We start from the raw sequence: 13910 nt of genomic DNA on the forward strand, positions 1-13910 counted from the left end.
GCAGTTTTGACTGATGTGCACATTTGTGCAAACAATTTTCCCCAATACCATACATTTTGGTTTGTTATTTCATCAACATAGTAATTTTAATGTAATATGTACATTTTTAGAAGCTTTGGGTGGAGATCTCCATTGCAAAATTCAGATGAGTGCGAATTTTGAGCTGTACTGTTTCCGAATGTGCAGATTCCATAAATTTGGCTTTCATAGAACTACATGACAACAGCAGCTGAAAAAGCAGTGAGGGTTATGCCATTGCAAACACAATATTCCAATAGTCTTCTCATCAAAAAACTCCATACATCACACTTGGAGGTAATTCATATAAACTCCAACAATCAGTGAATAGATTCCATTTTAACATCTCTGTAACTGTCATTATATTCTCTAAATCTAATTTAATAACTTAATTTAGCTGTTACTATATAATCTCTTATTTTGTTGTACCATTCTTTAATTGCTGAAATTAAAGCCCTTCTCTAATTGTTTGCATATAAGGTACTGGCAACCTCTAGCATATAGATTCAACTGTATATGCAAACTAAATCAATTTTCTCCATGGTTTGGCTGTGGGTAATCCTGAATTCTGATATACAGTGGTACCTCGGGTTACAGATGCTTCAGGTTACAGAGTCCGCTAACTCAGAAATAGTACCTCGGGTTAAGAACTTTGCTTCAGGCTGTCAACTTTCCCCTTTTCTTGCAAGGAACCCTATTCGGAATAAGGGAATTTCACTTTAAAAAAGGGAAACGTTGACAGCTATAGTGGTACCTCGGGTTACAGACACTTCAGGTTACAGACGCTTCAGGTTACAGACTCCACTAACCCAGAAATATTACCTCAGGTTAAGAACTTTGCTTCAGCATGGGAACAGAAATCGTGCTCCGGCAGCGCAGCAGCAGTGGGAGGCCCAATTAGCTAAAGTGGTGCCTCAGGTTAAGAACAGTTTCAGATTAAGAACCGACCTCCGGAATGAATTAAGTTCTTAACCCGAGGTACCACCGTAATTGTGTGTAAAAAGCTGCAAAAGTCATTGTACAGGGTAGCTTGTATGGTGTTTTATGTCCCTAATGTCCCCCTCCCTTTTACTTACATACTTAAGTATATGTAAACTACTTTATAAAATAAACTTTGCACCTGTGTTCATTCAGATCAAGAATTACAACAACCTATCTTGTTGTGAGGAGGGCTTTTTGTTCAAAAGAACACACTTGGCAGTAAAAAAACACCTTGGTTGATTCTCTGGAAATAGATCTCAGTTGATCTTCTGCCCATCCCTGATGTAGCAGCCCTTAAAACTGCGGGAGGAATGATTAAAATACACTCTGTTGAACAGGACTGGGGCAATTTTGGTTCCCCCAGATTTTTGTTAGACTACAACTCCCATCATCCTCAGCCCCACTGGTTAGGGATAGTGGGAGTTGTAGTCCGGTAACATCTGGAGGGCCAAAGCTGCTCCAGCCCTGAAAAGGAACAAGGGCAGGGAACCTGCAGCCCTCCATGTTGGGCTGGGGAGGTAGATTCCATCATCCCTGTATGGTCCTAGGCTTCCCATCCCTGCTATAGAATTAAAGAAATCGGATGGCAAATTTTCATCTCTCTCTTTTAAACCAAACTTTCCCATTTTCTCTTGCAGCTGATGGCTTCTAGCGGAAACAGTGTGTCGAAAGCAAAATACGAATCGAAAATCCCACCATTTTATTACAAGCCAACATTTTCAGACTGCCCGTAAGTACCCCCCCAAAATGTAATTTTGCAGCGGTGGGAAAAGCCGTGCGTGCAGCTGCACCATCTGTAATTTGTCTTTTGCTTGTTTCTGATGAATTTTTAATCCCTCGGTGGGGCTTGACTTAATAAAAAGGCCCTGAGAATCTCTGGCCTCTGCAGATGCTTTGGGGAGCTCAGCATATCGCAGTGCCACTTCAGCAAATAACTTCTCTTATGCCTGGATGTTTCAGGAGAAATCAAGGGCTTTGTTTTCCTTTCCTTATTTTGGACTGTCTTGGGTTATGAAAATGCCAGCTATGAGCCAGTTTAAAAACAAAGCAAAGCACTGGTTGTTGTTGTTGTTTTTTTAAAAAAATCACCTCTTTGAGTTACAGTGGTACCTCGGGTTACATACGCTTCAGGTTACATACGCTTCAGGTTACAGACTCTGCTAACCCAGAAATAGTACCTCGGGTTAAGAACTTTGCTTCAGGATGAGAACAGAAATCGTGCTCCGGTGGCGCGGTGGCAGCAGGAGGCCCCATTAGCTAAAGTGGTGCTTCAGGTTAAGAACAGTGTCAAGTTAAGAACAGACCTACAGAATGAATTAAGTACTTAACCCGAGGTACCACTGTATTTATTTAGAAAGATATATCCCACTTCATAAAATAATCTCAAAGACCCAGTTCGTACATAACACCAAGCCACACTTTGCAATGAGCCCCATGGAGATGTCTTGGCAGAGCTGGTCAAAATGGCATGAATCCTGGGAAGGGATCCAGTGGACAGAGAGGAGCTAATTTAGATATTGGGGAGGACTCTTTTGCCTTTGACTAATAATAATAATAATAATAATAATAATAATAATAATAATAATTTATCTATACCCTGCCCATCTGGCTGGGTTTCCCCAGCCACTCTAGGCAGCTCTCAGTAAAATATTAAAAACACAATAAAACATCAAACATTAAAAACTTCCTGTCAGGACTGCCGCTAGGTCCCAGCTCACAGAGGACCAACGCCCAGTGGATATTATATACAAAAGTCTTTATTGAAGTTTAGTTTCCATTTCCAAGCTCTGGGCGCGCAGACCCACGTCTTAACGCTAGACCGGCTAAGTCCCCTCTGACTCGCTGCTAAAGCCACACCAGTTTAAGATTCTCGCTTTGCTCCACCTCCTACGCTGCTCCTTCCTACACTGGGTCCTTCTGCCCTCTGGGGTTATCTCCTTCCTTGATTCCTCTGAAGCTGACCCCCCTGAGTCCCGCCCTTCCTTCCGACGGGCTTTAGGACCTGGCTCCCTGTCAGGACTCCCTGCTGTGCCGCTCGCCTGTACATTTGAACTTGGCGCGCGCGCCCAGCCGGTAACCTTCCTTCTGACCGTTTCCCCGCTTCCGGATGTGGGCGTGGCCAGCCCTGCCTCCTCTCCTCCCGCTGGTGGCAAGAACACTGGTTCCGACTCCTGGGACTCCCCCTCCCCACTGCGCTCTGGTGGGGAAGCTGGTCCCGATTTCCAACTGCTGCTCAGGGACTCCCCGCTGGCCCCTCCCTCTTGAGGTTTCTCCCCTGGAATCTCCCTTGCTCTGGCCATCGGTGCTCCCTTCTGCGAGTCTTCCGATTCACTAGAGAGGCTTGCGGAATGACTCTGGCAGCTGTCACTTCCTGCTCCCCCTTCGTCCTCTTCCTCCTCACTCTCCATTTGCTCCCCCTCCTGTGTCTCTCCTTCTGAACCCCTGACACTTCCCTAAACAGGGCTGCCTTCAGATGTCTTCTAAAAGTCAGATAGTTGCTTATTTCTTTGACATCTGATGGGAGGGTGTTTCACAGGGCGGACGCCACTACCAAGAAGGCCCTCTGCCTGGTTCCCAGTAGCTTTGCTTCTTGCAGTGAGGGAACTGCCAGAAGGCCTCAGTGTCTGAGCTGAACGACGGGGGTGGAGACACTCCTTCAGGTATACTGGGCAGAGGCCATTTAGGACTTTAAAGGTCAGCACCAACACTTTGAATTGTGCTCAGAAACGTACTGGGAACCAATGTAGGTTTTTCAGGACCGGTGTTATATGGTCTCGGCAGCCACTCCCGGTCACCAGTCTAGCTGCTGCATTCTGGATTAGTTGCAGTTTCCAGGTCACCTTCGAAGGTAGCCCCATGTAGAGCGCATTGCAGTAGTCCAAGCGGGAGATAACCAGAGCATGCACCACTCTGGCGAGGCAGTCCGTAGGCAGATAGGGTCTCAGCCTGCGTCCCAGATGGAGCTGGAAGACAGCTGCCCTAGACACAGAACTGACCTGTGCCTCCATGGACAGCTGTGAGTCCAGAATGACTCCCAGGCTGTGCACCTGGTCCTTCAGGGGCACAGTTACCCCATTCAGGACCAGGGAGTCCTCTGCCCCCACCTGCCTCCTGTCCCCCCAAAACAGTACTTCTGTCTTGTCAGGATTCAACCTCAATCTGTTAGCCGCCATCCATCCTCCAACCACCTCCTTAGCAATACACCTGTCTAGTTGCCTGACCTGAGTAAGAATTCACGCAGGAGAGTAAACAAGGGTTTGCTTCTGAGCTTACCCAGGTCATTCATTCCTGCAGGGCCATAGTTTTCCACCTCTCGCTTCCAGCGGGCCTTTCTCAAGCCTCTCTAGCTCTCTGCTTTCCCTCTCTCTGCACAACCCTGTCAGTCTCTGAGTGGAAAACGCAGCAAAAATTCCTTTCCCGCTTTTGGATTGAACCCAACGAGCTATTTGTAGCTTCTTGGAAGCCTCCGGACATAATATTATTTATGTTCCTTTCTTAACCGCCCCCCCATCCCTACTTAGCTTCTCCCGGGATAGAAAGGAGAGGGAGAGGAATGGACTGATACCCAGCTGAGCTGCTTGAGTCTTGAGCTTTGAGTCAACAGACACCTCTGTTGAGGTCTAGTGGCTTGTAGGGCCAATTTGGTTAGCAGCATAAATGTAGGGCTTGCTCTCGATCCTGGTGATGTAGTGATTGACACAGGTAGGAAGGCTCTGGCCCCTGGGGTCTCCCTTCCAGCCCCCAGCCTTGCCTCCTCAGCACTTGTCCCTACTTTAAAAAAATGCTTTAAGAAATTTTTCTAAAAGCTGATAATGGTGCCGAGGATGGAGAAGGGGAGAGAGGAGCTCTTCTGCCTTGGTCAGACCACATCTGGAATGTTGTGTCCAATTCTGGGCACTGCAATTTAAGAAGCATATTGACAAGCTGGAACATGTGTGAAGGAGGGCAACCTTATGATGAATGGTTGAAGGAGCTGGGTATGTTTGGCTGGAAAATAGATGGAGACAGTGGCGTAGCGTGGGTTGTCAGCACCCGGGGCAAGGCAAGTAATTTGCGCCCCCTAACCCGTGGATTTGCGCCCCCTAACTCTAACCCCCAGATGCTGCGCCCGGTGCGGCCGGGCCCCCCTGCACCCCCCACGCCACTGGATGGAGAGGAGATATGATAGCCATCTTCAAATAGCCTAAGGCAGGGGTCAGCAAACCTTTTCAGCAGGGGGCCGGTCCACTGTCCCTCAGACCTTCTGGGGGGCATACTATATTTTTTTGGGGGGGGGAATGAACAAATTCCTATGCCCCACAAATAACCCAGAGATGCATTTTAAATAAAAGCACACATTCTACTCATGTAAAAACATGCTGATTTCCAGACTGTCCGCGGGCCGGATTTAGAAGGCGATTGGGCCTGATCCGGCCCCCGGGCCTTAGTTTGCTTACCCATGGCCTAAAGGCAGCCACATGGAAGATGGAGCAAGGCTGTTGCTCTGGAGGGTAGGACTCGAACCAATGGCTTCAAGCTACAAGGAAGGAGAATCCAACTGAACATCAGGAAGAACTTTCTGGCAATAAGAGCTGTTTGATAGTGGAACGGACTCCCTCAGGAGGTGTTGGACTCTCCTTCATTGGAGGTTTTAAAAGCAGAGGTTGGATGGATGCTTTAGTTGAGATTTCTGCATTGCAGGGGGTTGGACTAGATGACCCCAGGGTTTTTTTTTAATCTGTGTTCATACAGCATTATCCAAAAGCATACACATCCTGTACTCCATTATTGAATACTTCTGTTTGACGTGTTCTCAAGCCAGTTTAAGGCGGACTAGAGCCTTTAAGCTGCTCCTAATTCGTCTCTACTCAAGGTGTGAATGCCTTTGCATAGGGCAGAGACATCCCTGCCCTATCAATGCCCACTGGCATACACATAAACAGAAACGAATCTCACAGTAATGAAGCCATGTTGATGTGAACAGTGGCAGACGGGGGGGAGCTGTGAAACACAGGGGGGGGGGAGGACAGACACCACTGTGCTCCAAGGCGATGATTTGAACACACACACAGTTTCCAGTGGATTGCTCAGGGTTAAATGAAGTAAAAAAATTGCAGACTGCTGCATTCTCAGGGTGTGTGTGAAAGGAAGCGGCCGAGTTAAAATTATATTTGTTGAAATATTTTGCTGTGCTGCAGGAGCCCTCATAAAGGGCTTTTTCAGGAAGCCTGTGGTGAGCCGAAGAGGGAAGCAGAGCAGGGTGGAGGATATACTGCATAAAACTTGGGGTGTTAGCAGCCAGGGAGCAGGAAGGAGCCATGTTTTGTGATCAAGACTGACTAGCATAGCTCAGTGGCAGAGCCCTTCCTTTGCATAATAATAATAATAATAATAATAATAATAATAATTTATTATTTATACCTCGCCCATCTGGCTGGGTTTCCCCAGCCACTCTGGGCGGCTTCCAACAGAATATTAAAATACAATAACCTATTAAACATTAAAAGCTTCCATAAATAAGGCTGCCTTCAGATGTCTTCTAAATGTCAGGTAGTTTGACACCTGATGGGAGGGCGTTCCACAAGGCAGGTGCCACCACTGAGAAGGCCCTTTGCCTGGTTCCCTGTAACTTGGCTTCTTGCAGTGAGGGAACCACCAGAAGGGCCTCGGTGCTGGACTTCAGTGTCCAATTGGACCGATGGGGTGGAGATGCTCCTTCAGGTTTACTGACCGAGGCCTTCAGGTATACAGTATTCAGAGCAGAAGAAGATGTTGAACCTAGGAAGTTGTCTTAGGCCCCATCTGTACTATCTGAGGAAAGCAGTGCTGTGCCTCTTTAAACAGTCATGGCTTCCTCCAAAGTATCCTGGGACCTGTAGGGTTTTATTTTATTTTGGGGTGTTGAAAGTTGTTAAGAGACTTCTCTGCTCCCTCACAGAGCTACAATTCTCAGAGTGGTTTCATAAACAACCCCTTTTCCTAGGGAACCCTGGGAATTGTAGCTCTGTGAGGCAAAATTACTCAACTCCGGTTTGCAAAACAACACATGAACTGTCGTTCAGCAGTTCCTTGAAATTTGTGCACCTCCGAATTTTGAGTGCGGTTCTCAAAAAATAAAAGAAGGGAAAATATCACACAAAAATCCATCATTTTAAAAGAAAGTGCCTTGCAAAGATGTGTATGTTGGGTAATATTGCGAACAAAAAATATGTTGCCTTAGTAAAAGGGACTCCCTCAGGAAATGGTGGACTCTCATCCTTCTTTAGCTGCATTGCAGGGGGTTGGACTAGATGGCCCCAGGGATCCCTTCCAACTCTACAGTTCTAGGAGAAATTCTCACTGAAATGCTGATGTCTTTACATGAAGAATTGGGTTGGTTTTTTGTTTTTTTTTTTAAGCAAACTGATGTGGAAATGTAGAGAACTGAACTAATGACTGGAAAAATGAGAAACTCAGAGAAACCGAAACTGGCAGGTTTGCCCATCCTTGTCTTTAACCTACACTTTCCAAAGCATTTTCCCGTCACCTTCCTTATCACACAAAGTCCGGCCTTTTGGGAAATGGGTTTGTTGGGCAATGCCTGTCAAGCAACAATAATGGCCCAATCTGAATTTGCCAGCGTGCGATTCAATCCTACCCAAAATGAGCGCCAGTCTGGAAGCATCGGCAGCCTGAGAAAGACATTGCCTCCTGGGCCAACATTTCAAAATCTAAACAGTGTGCGATGCTTGCAAAGTTTTATTGTTGTAGCTGGGAAGCAGACTTCTATTTCTTTCTCTTATTTAAAATCAATTTTGTATTCAGAGAGGGGATCTGTTATATCCCCCCCTTTTTTTGTCCAAGATGTTAAGAGAAGAAACAGAAATGGAACCAGGATTCCAGTCTGTGTTTTAACTTAAACAGTGCTGCTTTCAATGCAGAATTAATACATTCCTGGCTGATTCCCGACTATATATCTGATTCCCCCCACTTCTTCCTTTATTTCATTTTTCACAGGCTGCTACGGGAACAATGGATCAGAGCCAAATATGAAAGGAAAGAGTTCATTTACATTGAGAAGCAGGAGCCTTACTCTGCAGGTAGTTGGGTGAAGTTTTCTGAGTTCAAATGTTTCTATTTATTGTTCAAAGGTATCATTTAGCGGAATTTGTTTAACGGCTTGGTTCAGATGCAGTGGGAAGCCATGGTGGTGACTACAAAAATTAGTACTGGTAAGCATCTAGTTTATGCAGCCCCCCTCATCTCACCCTCCTTTTTCAGTCCCCAAAGAATGAGGCTGGAAGCCATTGTTTCCCATGGAGTCACACTTCCTCAAAAGGAAAATGTGGTTTGTTTAAACCAGGGTTTCCCAAACTTGTGTCTTCAGCTGTTTTGGGGCTACAACTCCCATCATCCATAGCTAGCAGAGCCAGCGGTTAGGGATGGTGGGAATTGTAGTCCAAAAACAGTTGGAGACCCAAGTTTGGGAAACCCTGGCTTAAACTACGAGGCTGTTTCCCTCAAATCATGCCCACCTACCAATGTACAACTATGAGCCTTAAATTGCTCTCCCAATCATGCATTGGCAAGAGAAAGCAGGCTTTGACTGTAAACTGCTGGATCAGACGTGATGTTGTCATTGTGACGCCAAGTGATTGACAGGTGGGTAGCTCCACCCCTGGCAGATTTGACCCGCAATGCTAAATCTGAATAAGTATCTAGTCCATGGAGCCAAAAAGCTTCCCCCATTCCTGGTTTAAGCCACATTTTAATCTGGGCTTGTTTTCACCAACCATCGTTTAAGCTAGGAGGTAGCCAATATGGTGCCTTCTAAATGTTGCAGAACTACAACTTCCATAATCCCTGACTATTGTCCATGCTGTCTAGGGTTGATGGGGGTTGGAGTCCAGCAGCATCTGGAGGGGCCCACATGGACTGTCCTTGGTTTTAACTAACCACAGTTTGCACAGCTTGGATATCACAAGGGAGAAGCTTCTCATCTCCTCAAGCGTACCAAAGAGGAGGGAAGGGAAAGGAGGAGCACCGGAACACAGAGCTTACAGCAGCTTGTGTTTTAAGGCAAGGGCCTAGCTCAGGGGTAGAGCATCTGCTTTGCATGCAGAAGGTCCCAGGTTAAATTCCTGGCATCTCCTGGTAGGGCTGGAAGGATCCCTCTGCCTGAAGCCCAGGAGAGAGGCTGCCCCTTGCTCTCATGGACTGGCGGAATGGCTGTTGTAGATGACAGTTGAGGGTTGGGCTTGATGTTGCAGGCTTTAAGCTAGAATACGATCCCGGGCCACTGGCCCATCTAGTCCAGCATCCTCTTCTCTCATTGGTCAACCAGATGTCTTGGGGGAGCCTTCAAGCAGGAGGTGAGCTCAGTAGCACTCTCCTCGCTTGCAATTCCCAGCAAAAGGTGTGCAGCAGAGGCATACTGCATATGTAAAAAAGAAAAAAGGTAAAGGACCCCTGGGTGGTTAAGTCCAGTCAAAGGCGACTATGGGGTCATCTCGCTTTCAGGCCGAGGGAGCCGGCGTTCGTCCACAGACAGCTTTCCGGGTCACGTGGCCAGCAAGAGTAAATTGCTTCTGGTGCAACGGAACACCGTGACGGAAACCAGAGTGCATGGAAACACTGTTTACCTTCCCGCCAGAGTGGTACCTATTTATCTACTCACATTGGTGTGCTTTCAAACTGCTAGGTTGGCAGAAGCTGGGACAGGGCAATGGGAGCAGGGATTCAAACCACCGACCTTCTGATCGGCAAGCCCAAAAGGCTCAGTGATTTTAGACCACAGCACCAGCTGGTAATATCCCTTGTCAGCCTTATCCTCTGTGAACTAATCCCATCCCAAGCCATTCAACTTGGTGGCCATCTCTGTCTCTTGTGGGAGAAAATCCCATAGTATAATGATGTACCGTCTGAAAGAGCACTTCCTTTTTATCTGCCCCAACTTTCAACTTCGTCAGTCTGGAAGGAGGCCTGCCATGAAGGAGGCTTCTGAATGCAAACATTCGGCTGCAAATCCAGACAGCGTCTTACGTGCGCCGGGGACGATCTCTTTTTGGTTGTGGCCGCCAGTGTGGGAACGTATTGGGTCTGACGTTTGGCTTCCCCTTCTGTGGGTGCTGGGAAGTCCGGGGTTGCCATTGTCGAGTCAGCTTCCCTTGTCGGAAGGAGCATTTGAGGCTTGTGGGCTTTGGTAGAAGAAGAAGAGATCTGCTTGCAAATGTGTTTTACCTTGGAACAGTGGTTCTCAAAGGGTGTAGCGCACCACATTGGTGTGGCAGGAGAGGAGGGCAAGCGTGGCAGGAAGACTCGAGGACAATCAATATTATATTTGGGGAATGGTTTGTGTTCTTATGTAGCTGCATTGGTTTATACTTTTGGACGTCCCATGATCATATTATAAAGTAGTTGTGTTTTATATTATAAATCAGGCACTGCTAGGAGTTGCTTCACCCTGCCCCAATATATTTCATATCAATTAAAACTTTTGTGTGGCACGACCAAATTTTTATTCTGAAAGTGTGGCCCAGAGAAAAAAAGTTTGAGAAAATAACTTAATCTCAAAAAGCAGCTTGGTGGTTCCTGCACTGCAAGAAGTGAGGTTACAGGGAACCAGGCAGAGGGCCTTCTCGGTAGTGGTGCGCGCCCTGTAGAACACCCTCCCATCAGATGTCAAGGAAATAAACAACTATCTGACTTTTAGAAGACATCTGAAGGCAGCCCTGTTTAGGGAAGTTTTTAATGTTTGATGTGTTATCGTGTTTTTAATATTCTGTTGGGAGTCGCCTAGAGTGGCTGGGGAAACCCAGCCAGATGGTCGGGAGATAGATAAATTACTACTACTACTACTACTACTACTATTACTACATAGTCCTTTGCAGGGGATCCTGGGACAATGTTCAGTTCCCCTCAAACCATAGGTGAGGAAACTTCAGGCCTTGAGGCCAGATGTGGCCATCCAGACCTCTGTCTCTTGGGACTCCCTCTAGGCCATGCCCCCCACTGACCCCAATTTGACCCCTCTGTGCGTGTCCTTGCCTGGCTGGAATGTGCCCTTGAATCCTGATCTTGCCTCTTGCTTGCACAGATGCTGGGTAGAGAGGGCCTATTGTAGAAAGGCAACATTTGCATCCATTGCCCTGCCCATCACTGCCTCTGACCTCGCCCACCGCTCTTGAAGGTTGCTCAGGTGGGAATATGGCCCTTGATCTGAAGAAGCTCCTGTCTTGCCTTGAAGCAACCATGACAGTGGAGGCTGGTCTATCAGGGTAGGTGGGGGTTTGCCCCAGCAACCCTAGTCTACCTTCAGCCTGCCCCCACTTGCCAGCCTGGGACTGGCTGTGAGCTTCCTCAGCCTCAGCCTTGCCCTTGCAGAACTTGGCAAAGAGGAGGATGGGATCAGAAGAAATGGGTTTGTTGCACAAGACCTTCCTGTCCACTGTAATCATTCAGCCTGAATTTGTGCTGGCTAATGTGATTGACTCCCATCTGAAAATAGTGACAGCCTGGAAACATCTCAAGAAGTTTTATTTACAATGGAGCTTGATGTTTTTGGCATCCTTCTGTCTCAAGTGACAATGGAGTGTGCCTCCAGGGGTGAAGCCAAACCGGTGTCAGTAGCACCAAAGTGACCTCCCTGGGACACAAGCCTGGGCAGTGTGCATGGAGGTCCTGGGCTGCCCACCTGACAAGACACCTCTGTTGGCCGGGCTGATGTGGTCCAAAGGAAAGCAGAGCAATACCTTTGGCATCAGATTGGCTGCAGGAGTTGCCGGAAAGAGGCATACAAGATTGCAGAGGTTTGGGATCAGAGTTTTCCTTCTTCTAGATGGGTTACCATCCCAGGTTGATTGGCCCCATTTGCCTTTCACTTCATTCCACAGCACATGCAGGAACCACCTTCTTGACCATTGGACCCACTATTGCTCTCATTCGCTCAAACCTCCAGAGCCTATCTTTGCTTGCAGGGGAAACTTGAAATATGTGTGTACAGTGGTACCTCTGGATGCGAACGGGATCCGTTCTGGAGCCCCGTTCGCATCCTGAAGTGAACACAACCCGCGTCTGTGTGTCCGCGGGTCATGATTCACCGCTTCCGCGCATGCGCGGGTTGTGATTCACCGCTTCTGCGCATGCGCGTGAACGGCGAAACCCGGAAGTAACGCATTCCGTTACTTCCGGGTCACTGCAGAGCGCAACCCAAAAATGCTCACCTGAAGCTACTTCAACCCGAGGTATGACTGTATGTGCATGCATGTGTGTGTGTCTAAAAAGTCTTTTGGGGATGGACTGTCAAATGCCAAAGCAATGCAGTTGCAGCTCAACTGACAGTTGTACCTTAGTAGAGTCTTGGGAGAGAAAGGTCTTCGCTCATCTCTGAGGCTCCAAAGCCCAAATGTGCTGGGATGTTTAAAGGAGGATCCTAGAGGGAGAATATGAATAAGCACCAAGGCTACCCCAGGGGTGAGCGAGGAACAACCTTGATCTGGGGACCACGCCAGAAAGAGAAGTTTGGAAGCCTTGCAGAGTTCCCTGGACAGCTGTCAAAAAACCCTCTCTTCCGCTTCGCTGATCCTCACGGCAACCCCAGACTTGTGTTTCTGGAGGATACGCAGAGCAACAGTCACAGCATTCCCAATGGTTGAGAGTTGACTTGGGGCCAGATGACACAGGGTAGTTTGACCCAGACATTTTATAATATTCTAAAAATCCAGCTGGAGAGGCTACAAACTAAAGTGGAAAACAAGCACTGGGCTGGTTGCTCCTTTCGCATTGCTTTTGCTAAGAATTGGCCTTCAGAGCTTTTTTTCTGTTTCCCCTGTCTTCATGGGGGGGGGGGTAATAAAACAGTTGCAATGAAAATATATGCAACTGAGGGTTTGTTGCAGAGGCAGGCAGCTGTCATGGGTGCTCCATATCTTGCCTTTTTTGGGGCTAGATGACCTCCAGCGCCATTTATGATTCTATGGGTTTGTATCCAGCCAAGTTAGAAACTGAGTAAACGTAAAAGGTAAAGGGACCCCTGACCATTAGGTCCAGTCATGGCCGACTCTGGGGTTGCGGCGCTCATCTCGTTTTATTGGCCGAGGGAGCTGGCGTACAGCTTCCGGGTCATGTGGCCAGCATGACTAAGCTGCTTCTGGCGAACCAGAGCAGCGCACGGAAACGCCATTTACCTTCCCGCCGGAGCGGTACCTAGTTATCTACTTGCACTTTGAGGTGCTTTTGAACTGCTAGGTGGGCAGGAGCAGGGACCGAGCAATGGGAGCTCACCCCGTCGTGGGGATTCGAACTGCCGACCTTCTGATCAGCAAGTCCTAGGCTCTGTGGTTTAACCCACAGGGTTGGAATAAAGCTTTCAATTTTGGTTCCTCTCATTTTCTCATCTTTCCAGTCTTAAGCTTGGTCCATCCCATTTCCACATCAGTCTGCAATTCTCTCTCTCTCTCTCTCTCTCTCTCTCTCTCTCTCTCTCTCTCTCTCTGTGTGTGTAATTTTTTAAAGTTCTCATGAAAATTCATCAGCATTTTAATGTGCATTTCTCTGAATTTTGTGCAATTTTGTCTAATACACATATTTTTGCAAAGCAATTCCCCCCAGTATAATGCACCTTGGTATGTTGTTTTCCGTAACAAATGCATTCATATACACCATTTAGCTTAGCATTTTTGTACATATAACTTGGACCAAGCAACTGCTTTGCAAAATTCAGAGAAGCGCATTTTTTTAAAAAATGGATTTCTGTGTTTCGGTTGACTTATTGTTTCGGAAAACACAAATGGGGTAGGTTTGCCTGTAACCGTGAACTGAATCAAATTCCTCCCCCATCCCATACTTAGAGTAGACTCCTTGAAGTATATGGGCCTAAGTTAGTCCTGTCCGCTAATTCTACTGGGTCTATTCTGAGTGCTGACTCCCCCCTCCTTTTAAGCTACCAGAGCAGA

General features: G+C 47.3%; 1 protein-coding gene across 2 annotated transcripts in view; it reads left to right on the plus strand.

Moving 5' to 3' along the window:
• ADAP1 (ArfGAP with dual PH domains 1) overlaps nucleotides 1-13910 on the plus strand; it is a 74327-nt gene that overhangs the window by 10718 nt on the left and 49699 nt on the right. For both annotated transcript variants that reach the window (XR_014557791.1, XM_083711728.1), the window contains 2 exons: nucleotides 1638-1729; nucleotides 7975-8057. Coding sequence is in view for 1 of the 2 variants with exons in the window: in XM_083711728.1 (XP_083567854.1) it covers nucleotides 1638-1729; nucleotides 7975-8057 (175 nt within the window). In the remaining variant the exon portion in view is untranslated. The remainder of the gene's footprint in view (nucleotides 1-1637; nucleotides 1730-7974; nucleotides 8058-13910) is intronic.

Source organism: Podarcis gaigeae (genome assembly GCF_964106915.1).
Source record: "Podarcis gaigeae genome assembly, chromosome: 14".
Taxonomy (NCBI): Eukaryota; Metazoa; Chordata; class Lepidosauria; order Squamata; family Lacertidae; genus Podarcis; species Podarcis gaigeae.